At 57.8% G+C, this 12,171-nt stretch overlaps 1 protein-coding gene across 2 annotated transcripts in view; it reads left to right on the forward strand.

Annotated features, from left to right (window-relative positions):
• ARAP3 (ArfGAP with RhoGAP domain, ankyrin repeat and PH domain 3) overlaps window positions 1-12,171 on the forward strand; it is a 31,149-nt gene that overhangs the window by 1,692 nt on the left and 17,286 nt on the right. For both annotated transcript variants that reach the window (XM_055143436.1, XM_055143434.1), the window contains 15 exons: window positions 347-884; window positions 995-1,056; window positions 1,155-1,266; window positions 5,904-6,098; window positions 6,223-6,292; window positions 6,521-6,641; window positions 6,734-6,918; window positions 6,994-7,100; window positions 7,776-7,975; window positions 8,061-8,146; window positions 8,258-8,440; window positions 9,190-9,325; window positions 9,855-9,971; window positions 10,692-10,839; window positions 10,936-11,038. In XM_055143436.1, coding sequence (XP_054999411.1) covers window positions 364-884; window positions 995-1,056; window positions 1,155-1,266; window positions 5,904-6,098; window positions 6,223-6,292; window positions 6,521-6,641; window positions 6,734-6,918; window positions 6,994-7,100; window positions 7,776-7,975; window positions 8,061-8,146; window positions 8,258-8,440; window positions 9,190-9,325; window positions 9,855-9,971; window positions 10,692-10,839; window positions 10,936-11,038 — 2,346 coding nt within the window. In that variant the 5' untranslated portion in view covers window positions 347-363. The remainder of the gene's footprint in view (window positions 1-346; window positions 885-994; window positions 1,057-1,154; window positions 1,267-5,903; window positions 6,099-6,222; window positions 6,293-6,520; window positions 6,642-6,733; window positions 6,919-6,993; window positions 7,101-7,775; window positions 7,976-8,060; window positions 8,147-8,257; window positions 8,441-9,189; window positions 9,326-9,854; window positions 9,972-10,691; window positions 10,840-10,935; window positions 11,039-12,171) is intronic.

Here is a 12,171-nt window from a genome sequence, read left to right on the forward strand (position 1 = left end):
AGGCCCCCGCCCCACTCCAGCAATGCAGAGAGGGTGCTCTAACCCGGACCCAGGGTAGGCAGAAACTTGTCCCCACCTTGATGAGACTGCAAGTCTCATCCCCTCTCTGGACCTTAGTTTCCTCATCTGTCTGCAAGTGCGGAGTTGCTCCTGTCACGAAAAAAACAAAACCAAAAATCTTTCTGCTGTTCTGGGGTAGCTCTGCCTTCCCAGGGAGGGAGGGGGTCTCTTGAGCAGGAGACTGAGATCTGGGACACCATCCCCCTCCTGCCCCTGCCAGGCATCCTACTCTGAGGGTGGGGGGGAATCTCAGCCTGAGCCCTCCCTCCCCCACCCCTCCCCCCAGCAATGGCCTGAGCCCCCATGGCTGCCCCTCAGGACCTGGACATCGCCGTGTGGCTGGCCACAGTGCACCTGGAGCAGTATGCAGACGCGTTCCGGAGGCACGGCCTGGTTACTGCGGCGGCGGCCCGGGGCCTGGGCCACGACCAGCTGAGGCACTTGGGCATCAGCGCCACCGGGCACCGGAAACGCATTCTGCGCCTGCTGCAGGTGAGCGCTGTGGAGGGCCTGCCAGACCCGCAGTTGGACTGTGCCATGGAGCCATCGCCCAGCTCAGCCCCCCAAGCCCAGCCTGCCAGGCCGGTGCCCAAGCCCAGGACATTGTTCGCGGGGCTCAGTGGCCCTGCCACCGCCCAGAGGCCTGGGTGGAGCCCGACCTTCTGGAGACCAGAAGCATCCAGGAGCCTCGAGTCCAGCCCGGGATCCCTGCCCTGCCCCGATGCGTCTGAGCCCCCTTCAGCCCCGAGCACCATGGAGATGATGCCCAATGCCATCTATTTTGGCCTGGACGTCCGAGGCAGGCCCCAGGCAGCTCAGGACAGGTGAGTGGGCGCCTCCCTGGGCCTGACGCTGAGGGGGACAGAAATGGAGCAGGCCAGGAGGGAGGATTGGTCCTTCTCTCTGTCCCTTAATGACAGACCTGTCCCCACAGTGCCCCAGAGACCACCCAGACAGCTGCCCCCAGCCCAACTCTCAGGCCCACCGTGGGCACAGGTACGTGGGTCATCATCGGGGACAGAGGGACGGTGGCTTTGGGACCTCGCACACGCTTGATTGCCCTTTGCTATCTTTCCTCTTCCTCCCCCCGCCAGTGCACATCATGGACCCCGGTTGCCTGTACTATGGTGTCCAGCCTGTGGGGGTCCCAGGGACCCCCGACAGAAGAGAGGGAAGAGGTCTCTGTCAAGACCGAACTGAACACGGGTGAGTACTCAGCAGGGAGAGGCTCCGGAGGAGCAGTGGATATTGTTTTTTGTTTTGTTTGGGGGCCACACCCAGCTAATGCTCAGGGGTTCCTCCTGGCTCTGCACTCGGGACTGATTCCTGGTGGTGCTCAGGGGGCCATATGGGATGCTGGGGATCAAATGTGGGTCACCCACCTTTAAGGCAAACACCCTCCCCACTGTCCTGTCACTCTGGCCCCAACAGTGGGTGTTGTCGCTCATAAGATGTGCCTAAGGGTTAGTGAGTGGTTACCAGGGGTGCCGCAGCGGTGCGGGAGGAATGAGTGTACAGACCCACCTCCACTTTTAGTTAGCTCTTGATGAGAGCCGCAGGCAGGAAATAAAATAAGACAAATGGATGCATGATTAAAAATGGCAAGAAATGCTTTTCAGTCTCTCATTAAACCTTTTTTTTTTTTTGAACCTGCATTACATGTTGAATATTATTGTAACTATGTGGGAGCAATCAGAAATCCCCACTGTGGGGAGAGAGTCAATGAATGATATTATAATATGAAAAAAAGTAATATCGTGTGTTAAAAAATGCTAAGTGTCGTGGGGATAAACTGCCCTGGTCAGTTGGGGTGTGGAGCGAAGAGTGAGAAGGCTGGGATGAAGTGAGTGGAGAATAGGTGGCGATTATTCATGAAGAGTTGCCAGAGCATTAAAAAGATGACCTTTGAGGGGCCAGAGAGAGAGAGGTCACGCGGCTGGAGTACATGCTCTGCAAGCAGGACTCTGGGTCAGTACCTGGTGCTTCAGGGTCTCCAGGCTCCACCGGGAGCAGCCCCAGTGCCTGAATATCACCAGGTGTGACCCAAGTCCCCTCTCCCCCCAAATCAATAAATATCAGATGATATTTGATGCAATGGAGATAGCTCAAAGACTGGAGCCCACACCTGGCACGTTTAAGGTCTTGAGTTTGATCCTGGGACCACATGGCCCCCTGCACCTCCAGTTCTGGTGGTCCCCAGTGCACTGTTATCCCCTCAGCACTAGCCTGGAAATTGCTGGAGATCCCTGCTGGGGTCTTCCTCATCCTGCCCCAACAAAACCTGAAGAGAGTGAGAGAGTTAGGCATGACATGGGGGAAGAAGGTTCCAGGCTGGAGGAGTGAGCTGAGTGTCGGCATCTGTGAGGATGTTGCTGCAGGGAGGGGGCTTCAGCTGCAGCAGGAAGCCCATGAGACAGGAGGGGAGCACGCTGGGAGGATGGGGGGAGACTAGTCAGGATAAAGGGGGCCAGATAGGCTGCAGCCTTGGTGGGACTTTGCTGTTTCTCTAAGTGATGTAAAAAGCCATCGGAAGCTTCAGTTCTGTTCTAGTAAGGCCTCTGGTTGCTGTGTTTTTGTTTTGGTGCCACACCCGGTGATGCATAGGGCTCACTGCTGGTGCTGTTCAGGAGACCATATGGGATGCCGGGGATTGAACCGGGGTAAGTTGTGTGAGAGACAATCACCTACCTGCTGTACTGTCTCTCTGGGCCCTCTGGTAGCTGTCTTGAGAACAGTCTGGAAGGGCAAAATGGACACCAATTAGGTAACTACAGGAGTCCAGGTGGGAGATGAAGTCACGTGAGGGTCACGGAGGTGGCCAGAAGAGCTTGGATTTTGTTTATATTTTGAAGCCAAGCCATCCTTGTCAGTTGGGGTGTGGAGCAAAGAGTGGTCAAGAATGACTTGGGGGGTTGCAGAGAATGACTTGGAAGGTTGATACCCGAGCTGCAGCGGCCAGAGGCTTGTCAGAAGTGGGTGTCAATGTACCCCAGGCCCAGGTTTCAGATACTTGGTGTGCCTCATGCATGACTGCAGATCAGACAAGTGGAAATAATCATAACTATTTTCCAAGTCCACCTTAAAATATCACTATTTGGGGGCTATATGTCTTATTAAATAAAATGTCTTATTAAAATTTGTGTCACCTGTTTTCCTTGATTACTCTTTAAATCTGGCTAATTTTGGAGGAAATAGAAAGGACTTTCATGCTGACCTGTGGACAGTATTGTTTTGACTGACCGGAAGTTCCTAGAGTGCCCACTTGGCAACTGGGCTGTGAGGGTGGGGGTGACCGTGTCTAGGAGGAGTCAGCCAGGAGTTGAGTTTGCTGCAGAGGTCCTCTGGGGTCAAGGGATCCTTTCCACATCCAGGTTTTGTGGGGAGGGTCTGAGCTAGAGATCTAAATATGTGAGTTGTTGGCCTGTGAAGGGGTGTCTGTAGCTGAAGGTGGGTGTTGACAGAGCAGACCAAGCCCTGGGCCCTGGCACACTGCAGGGGCCCAGGGTTCTGGAGACGAGAGAGAATTGTCAAAACAGACGGCAAGAAAGGGCTGGTGAGGGGGAAGGGAAGCTGGGAGAGGGTGGTTCTCAGGACCAGACTGAACCTGAAAGCGTTTGCGGATGGGGCGAGCGAATTGTGCCAGGTGCTGCCGAGAGCAGCCTCCGATTAGTGCTGCAGATTGATTCTGGAATAGGGAACCCGGACCTCAGGTCCTGGACAGACGGTGTGGGGAGAGAATGGATGGAGAGGAAGTGGATGGACTGTGGGTTTTCCTGGAAAGAAGAGCCGAGAGCTGGACTGTTTATTGATAGTGGAAATGGAGTCCAGACAGAGTTTGTATTGACTTGCTTGTGTATTTGTACATTTATTGGTTTGGAGGGATCCACACCTGGCAATACTCAGGGCTTACTTCTGGCTCTATACTCAGGGGTCACTCCTGGCAGTGGCTGGGGGACTAGATATGGTGCCGGGGATCCAGCCGGGGCTGGTTGCATCTCAGGCAACTGTCTACACCCCTGTACTATCTGTCTGGTCCCCTAGAGAGGGTTTTTACAGGGTGGAATGTTATGTGCACGTAGATGTAATTGCAGGAATAACTGGGGGAGAGGGAAAGTTGTTGATACAGGGGAGAGAGAGCATCTGTAGGTGGGTGTCTGGGTGTGGGCATGCGCCCAGTGACAGGAGGACTGGCCTTAGAGAGGGTCTTAATCACCATAACTGGAAGAAGTTTGGGTCTGTGTGAGTTTGGGTAGCTGAGCCACTGGGAATCTAGAGCGGGGAGGGGGGATGTAGAGAGGGGGACTGATTCTTGTCTGATTGCTTCGGTTTCTCCATGAATTAGGGAAACAAAGTCAGTGGAACGGGTCTGGGGTCTTTTGTCTGTTTTGGAGCCACATTGGGCAATGTTTAGTAGCTACTTCTAGTTTAGTGCTCAGGGGTTGATTGCTCGTGGCAGTGCTCAGAGGACCATGTGGTGTCTGGGATCAAACCCAAGGCCTCCTAAGTGCAGAGCACACACGCAACCCTTTGAACACTCTCTGGCTCCACTTCTGGAAACTTTGAAACCTGCAGGTCTTTGGGCCCCACGCCAGAGGCTCAGGTCTATGTGCCAGGGGGAGATTTGGGCCCCATTTGCTAGTGCTCAGGGAAACCACGTGGTACTGTGGATCAAGCCCAGTCCTACTTCATGCAAAATGTGCAATCTAGAGCTTTGAATGATCTCCCCAGACCCACATCTGTATGTAGTTTTTGGGGGGACACTGGGCAGTATTTGGGGCCTACTATATTCAGGCTGTATATTCAGGATTGTTCCCTTTAGTTCCCAGGGGGCCATGTGGTGCTGGAGTTTGAACCCACGCTTCCTGCATGCCAAACAGGCGCTCAGCCCCTGGGCTCTTTCTTCTGGCCTGCAAACTCATATATTTTTTAGTGTCCCAAGTGATTCAGTGCTGCAGAAGTTAAGAACACAGGAGGATTACAGAGAAAAAATAAAGCCTTTCCGGGAAGATGGCAAAAGAAAGACTGGGGCTGGAGAGAGAGTACAGCAAGGCAAGGCACTTGCTTGCACGCAGCTGACCTGTGTTTGATCCCTGGCATGACCTGAGGTCCCCAGAGCCTGCCAGGAGTGAGGAGCCAACAGGAGCAGGGTCTGAAAAAGTGAGAAGATGTGAGTGGACTGCAACAGCAAGGGTGATATATGTATATATAAGATGGGGCCAGGGGAGTAGCGTGAGGTCAGTTTGTACTTGGTCCCACTGGTAAGGAATCTGGATGTATCTGAGGTGTAAATGGGATGTTATCTCATGGTTGGCAGGATTCTCTGTGTGGTGTGGGTGTGTGTGTGTGTGTGTGTGTGTGTGTGTGAGAGAGAGAGAGAGAGAGAGAGAGAGTGTATTTGAGAGAGAGTGAGAGAGTGTGTGTGAGAGAGAGTGAGAGAGAAGTGTGTGTGAGAGAGTGAGAGAGAGAGAGAGAGAGAGAGAGAGAGAGAGAGAGAGAGAGAGAGAGAGAGAGAGAGAGAGAGAGAGAGAGACTCCTGGCATTGCTGGGGTGCGAGGCAGGGCCTCACTCATGCAGTAACATCTGGGAGAACGAAGCAGTCATACTGATTAGGTGGAGAACAAGCCACAAGCCCTTATCTAAGTCCTAGAAGTGACAGAGGAGAGGGACAGACACCTCCCTGAGAAAGCATCAGCGGGGCAGCTCCCTGTCCTCCCTTTGGGCTCCGCCTTCCTCTTCCTGAGCCGAGCCCCTATCAGGCACCTGTGAGGTGCTGTGGGCCGGGTGTGCGGGCAGCTGGCACTCAGCCTGTCATGTGTGTCCCTCTCTGTCTTGATCCCCTCCAGGCTCACTAGGCAGGACCGGGAGGATGCTGGCTATGCCAGCCTAGAGCTTCCTGCGGAGACCACCCTCTCGCTGCCCAGCCTGGACACGGAGGAGACCAGCGATGACCTCATCTCCCCCTATGCCAGCTTCTCCTCCACGGCCGACCGCCCCATGCCCCTGCTCAGTGGCTGGCTAGACAAGCTCTCCCCTCAAGGGTGAGCAGGGCAGGGAAGGCGAGGAGGCGAGAGGGTGAGGTGAGAGGTTCCAGGGGCTTCCTCTGAGCCCCCCTGGGTCTCAGCTGCCACGTGCTCCCTGACCTGCGTCTCCCTCCCTGCTCAGAAACTACGTTTTCCAGAGGCGCTTCGTGCAGTTCAATGGCCGGAGCCTGATGTACTATGGCAGTGACAAGGTGGGTCCCAGAAGGTGCTTTGGGGGGTGTGCAGACAGGGAGGGGAGGGCGTGTGGTCCCTGCATGCCTGGTGTCAGCCTCTGACGTGGCCTGGCTAGCAGCTGTCCCCGCTGCTTGTGGATTGAGTGCTGATTCCCTAGAAGCTGGTGCAGGGCCCCCGGGGTCAGCGCGCATGACTGAATTCCTGTCCCGTTCCCCCCGCCCCCCATCGCTGGGCTGCCGCTCCAGGACCCCTTTCCCAAGGGTGTGATCCCTCTGACCGCCATCGAGATGACCCGCAGCAGCAAGGACAATAAGTTTCAGGTCATCACTGGCCAGAGGGTGTTCGTGTTCCGCACGGAGAGTGAGGGTGAGGCCCGGGGGGCCGGCCTGGGTGGGAGCAGGGCGGGGGCAGCGTGACTGCCCCCGCCTGCCCACCACCTCCCTGTGCCCCTCCCCCAGCTCAGCGGGATGTGTGGTGCACCACCCTGCAGTCCTGCTTGCGGGAGCAGCGCCTCCTGGGCCCCCCGAGACCCCCCCAGACGCCCCGCCCGCTCCGGACTGGCACGCTGGAGCTGCGGGGACACAAGGCCAAGGTGTTCGCCGCCCTGAGCCCCGGGGAGCTGGCCTTGTACAAGAGTGAGCAGGTGAGAGGGGCCGGGGGCAGGGGGCCTGGCCCAGCCTGTTCGGGCCCCTCACTCCGCCGGCCCCCACCCCTGCAGGCCGCCTCGCTGGGCATCGGGATCTGCTTCATTGAGCTGCAGGGCTGCAGCGTCCGGGAGACCAAGAGTCGGAGCTTTGACCTGCTCACGCCGCTCCGCTGCTTCAGGTGGGGCCCAGACTGGCAGGAGCAGGCCTGGGGGAGACGGTTTGGTCGGGTTTGGGTTTGGGATCCACCCCGGCAGTGCTCAGGGGCCACTCCCGGAAATGCTCAGGGGACCATTTGGGGTGCTGGGGCTCGAACTCTGGTTGGCCGTGTACAAGGCAAGCGTCCTACCCACCATGCTATCACTCTGGTCCTTGTTGTTTTGTTTGTTTTTATCTTGGGGCCACACCCGGTGATGCTCAGGACTTACCCCTGGCTCTATGCTCGGGAGTCACTCCTGGCCGTGCTCAGGGACGGGATCCACCCCAGGTTGACCACCTCGTACATTACCCGCTGTTCTAGCTCTCTGGCCCTCCAACCCTTATTTTTATTTGGAGACCACACCTGGCAGTGCTTGGGGCCTACCCCTGGCCCTGCACTTGGGGGTGACTCTCAGCGGTACACAGGGGACCATGTGGTGCCGTGGCGTGAAGACAGATCCCCCTCATGCTAAGTATGACTCCTCCGGGGGGCTGTCTTTACAGCCCTGGGGGCACAGGGCTCTAGAACCCTCTCAGTAGGGTGTCACCAGGGTACCCCGATGGGCCCAGGGTAGCAGGAGGGTCCGGGCTGTGGTGGCCAGTGGGATGGGACGGGTGGGAGGTGTCCATGCCCACGGACTGGCTGCCCACCCCTCAGCTTCACAGCCGAATCTGGGGGGGCTCGGCAGAGCTGGGCGGCCGCTCTGCAGGAAGCAGTGACCGAGACCCTGTCTGACTACGAGGTGGCCGAGAAGATCTGGTCGAATCGGGCAAACCGGCGCTGTGCAGACTGTGGGGCCTCGCGCCCAGACTGGGCCGCTGTCAACCTGGGCGTGGTCATCTGCAAGCAGTGCGCAGGTCAGGGAGGCTACCGGCTAGGACGGCAGGGGCTGGCACGGGAAGACTCGGGTCCCCGTGCCACGAGCCCCTCTCCCGCCCACAGGTCAGCACCGGGCCCTGGGATCAGGGATCTCCAAGGTGCAGAGCCTCAAGCTGGACACGAGCGTGTGGAGTAACGAGATTGTGCAGGTGAGGCGGCGGGTGGAAGGACAGGGTCAGCCCCAGAGGCCTGGGGCTTGTCTCGGAGTGTTGGGAACTGGTGAGTTCCTGCCGCATGCCTCGGCCCCTGTCATCCCGCAGTTATTCATTGTCCTGGGAAATGATCGTGCCAACCGCTTCTGGGCAGGGGCTCTACCTCCAGGTGAGGGGCTGCATCCAGACACCAGCCCCGGCGCCCGGGGAGAGTTCATTTCCCGGAAGTACCGTCTGGGGCTCTTCCGGAAGCCCCACCCTCAGTATGCAGATCATGGACAGCTTCTCCAGGTACCCGGGGCAGGTTGGGGCGATGGGGAGGTGGGGAGAGAGCACTTGCTGAGGGCCAGGGAGGTAGCTCAACAACTGGGCACTCGCCCAGCATGTGTGAGGCCTGGGCTCCGTCCTCAACATTGCACACTAGGGCCAGAGAGATAGTGTAGGGGTTAGCGTTTGCCTTGCATATGGCCAAGGCAGTTCAACCTTAGCACCTTATAGGGTCCCCAAACTCTGCCAGGTGTGATCCCTGAGCACAGAGCCAGGAGTAAGCCCTGAGCACTGTTTGATGTAGCCCCCAAACGAAAATAATAAAATAACAGCACTGTTCATTGATTTGCTCGAGCGGGCACCAGTAATGTCTCCATTCATCCCTGTCGCACGCTAGTGTAGCCCAATGGCGTCTGCTCACTCCAGGAACACGAAGTGAGACTTGTTGTTACTGTTTTTGGCATATCGAATATGCCATGGGTAGCTTGCCAGACTCTGCCTTGTGGGCGGGATACTCTCGGTAGCTTGCCAGGCTCTCCGAGAGGGACGGAGGAATCGAACCCGATTCGATTTGTGTACCGTGTGCAAGGCAAATGCCCTGCCTGCTGTGCTATTGCTCCACAGCGATATTATTATTAAAATAATAATAATAATAATAATAATAATAATAATAATAATAATAAATTAATAATTGGGTTGTCGTGCCTCGGCCAGGGGGTGGGTCTGTTCCCGTGTCTTGGGGCTGAGTCAGGCCCTCCCGTCCCACCCTGCAGGCGCTGTGTGCAGCTGTCGCGGGCCCCAACCTGCTGAAGACCATGACGCAGCTCCTGTGTGCTGAGAGCTTGGAGGGGGACGAGCCCTGGTCCCCCTCAGGCCTCGAAGGCGGCTTCCCTGGAATCCTGCCCCCAGGTAACCCTCACAAGTGCTTTGCCTGAGTATTCGCTGCCCCTCTTTGTTGCTTGGGTCTTGGTGGTGGGGGAGGGTGCAGAGGCACCTCCCACCTGGCCCAACACCAGGGCCCAGCCCGGCTGGTTTCCCAGACCCTGGGGCTAGGTTCCTGTGCCGTACAGGGGTGGACAGTGGCCTTGCAGGCGCCGGAGCTACACGTCCAGGACTTGGTGCTACTCTCCAACAGGGTCAGCCCAGAGGCCAGCTCTGGCCTCCGTGCAGGCCTGTGGGTCGAAGCAGCGTGACCCGGGGTTCTCCAAGGGTCACGACTTAGAGGACTGTCCACTGGAGCGCAGTGCAGACCAGTGGGGAGACAGCAGGAAGACGTGCTAGAGGCCTCCTCGCTCCTTGCTGACCTCAGAAGTGAAGGGGCCGGCGCCACTGGGCTCTGCTGGCCGTGATGCCGGCAGTGGGCTTGGTTCCCACTGTCCTTATCCATCCACTCCGTCCCTTGCACAGTGCCCCTGACCACTTCTCCTTCTCCTTGCAGACCCCTCCCCGGGTGTGTACAACGAGGTGGTGGTTCCTGCCACTTACAGCGGCTTCCTGTACTGTGGCCCTGTCAGCAGCAAGGCGGGACCGGCACCCCCGCGCAGGGGCCGGGATGGTGAGGGGCACCGAGCCCTGGGAGGAGACGGGCAGAATGGGGGGACAGTGTATACCACAGAGGGGCAGGCAGTGGTAGGCTGGGCTGGCATGTGGGGCTGGGGGGTGGGTTTGGGGGAGCCAGGCAGGAGGTAGCACTGCGTGACCATGCTTCCAAGTCGGCCTGTGGGGATCACACCCTGGCTTCTCGGGGCTGGAGCGACAGACTGTGGGTAGGAGCTTGCCTTGCCCACGGTCGACTTGCGTTTGATTCCCAGCATTCCATATGGTCCCCTGAGCACTGCCTGGAGCAATTCCTGAGTGCAGAGCCAGGAGTAACCCCTGAACATCATTGGGTGCAGCCCAAACACAAACAAAAGAACCCAAAAATCTTGGCTTTGAACTCAGAGAGATAGCACAGCGGGTAAGGCACTTGCCTTGCATGAGGCTGACCCAGGTTCAATCTTCGGCATCCCATATGGTCCCCTGAGCACCACCAGGAATAATTCCTGAGCATCATCAGGTGTTGCCTCCCCCATCCCCCCCCAAAAAAAAAACAACCCTAGCTTTGCTGCTTCTTGTCCATGTAATCTGGGTGAGAGACTCAAAACCAGAGCCTCAGTTTCCCCTTCTGTTGCAACATGGTAACAGTCCTCCTAGGGCAGGGGTGCAGATGGCGAGATGCCTCGCCCAGGCAGCAGTGGCACGGCAGGAAGCTGGCTCACCCCATTGTCCCCTGCAGCGCCTCCCCGGCTGTGGTGTGTGCTGGGAGCAGCTCTGGAAATGTTTGTGTCAGAAAACAGCCCTGAAGCTCTCGGCCTCATCCAGCCCCAGGATGTCGTGTGTCTGGGCGTGAGCCCCCCTCCTGCCGACTCGGGAGACCTGGACAGGTGAGAGCCTCCCGGCTCCCTCTGCGCCCTGTCCTGTCCCATCCTGAGCCTGCCCACCCCTGCATACCCCCCCACCCCCCCATCTCTCCTCTCTAGGTTCCCCTTTTCCTTCGAGCTCATCCTCACTGGGGGACGGATCCAGCATTTTGGCACGGATGGGGCTGACAGCCTGGAGGCCTGGACCAGCGCACTGGGCAAGGTAAGAGCCGCGACCCCACCGCCTGCTGGAGGGTTCCCTGTCCGTCCCCCGCACACACCTGCAGCTATCCCCGCCGCCCATGAGCAGCCGAGGTTGACCAGGCGCTTATTCTGTGCCAGGCTGGGTGAAGTCCTGCCCCGTGTATTTCATGCCCACAGCCACTCTCGGAGGGAAAGATTATTACTGCCTGACACAGGAAGAGACTGAGTTTGTGGGTCCGAGAGGGCTCAACGGGCTGAGCACAGAAGCTTTGCGTGCAGGAGGCTTCGGTATTTTTTAATTTTTTTTTTGCGCTTTTTGGGTCACACCCGGCAATGCACAGGGGTTACTCCTGGCTCTGCACTCAGGAATTATCCCTGGTGGTGCTCAGGGGGCCATATGGGATGCTGGGAATTGAACCCGGGTCGGCCACGTGCAAGGCAAATGCCCTACCCGCTGTGCTATCACTCCAGCCGCTCCGGTATTCTTCTTTACATTTTGTTGGTTTGGTTTGTGGCCACACTCCTCCCTGCTCAGGGCTAACTCCGAGCTCTGCTCTCGGATCACTCCTGCGGTGCTGGGGATGTGTGGGGTGCCTGGGTCAGCTGACTAGAGTACAGTAATACGTGCTGTACTGTCTCTCCAGTCACCAGGCTCAGGTTTGTTCCCCAGCAACACACGGTCCCTTGAGGATCACCAGGAGTGAGCACTGGTCAGGAACAGCCCCCAACAGCAAATTGAAAAAAAAAAAGAGAGGACAGAGAGCGTTAGTGAGTCTTGCTCGAATCCAGGGAAACGGCTCAAAGGGCTGGGGCACAGGCCTTCATGCCCAGGGCCTTAAGTTGTACCTCCAGCCTAGCACTGCCAACTGTGGCCCTGCTGGCCACCGGCACCCAAGCCAGATCCCAGCACCCAACTGTCAGCACCCCCACTTGGTCACTTGGTCCCAGGCAGCTGGCCAGAATGCCAGACCTCTGAGTCCAGAGTCAAGGCCAAATGTCAGAGAGGTGCCCTCTCCCTCCGCCCCTGCTGCTTCCCATTCTCCAGGCGAGGCTGCTTTCCTCTGTCCCTGCTCCTCCGTGCCATCCGTCCTACACTCTCCTCTCAGGCCCTGGGATGCGGCATCTGGGATCCGAGGCCTCTAGCTCGCAGCC

The sequence above is a fragment of the Sorex araneus genome, chromosome 6 (assembly GCF_027595985.1).
Source record: "Sorex araneus isolate mSorAra2 chromosome 6, mSorAra2.pri, whole genome shotgun sequence".
NCBI lineage: Eukaryota > Metazoa > Chordata > Mammalia > Eulipotyphla > Soricidae > Sorex > Sorex araneus.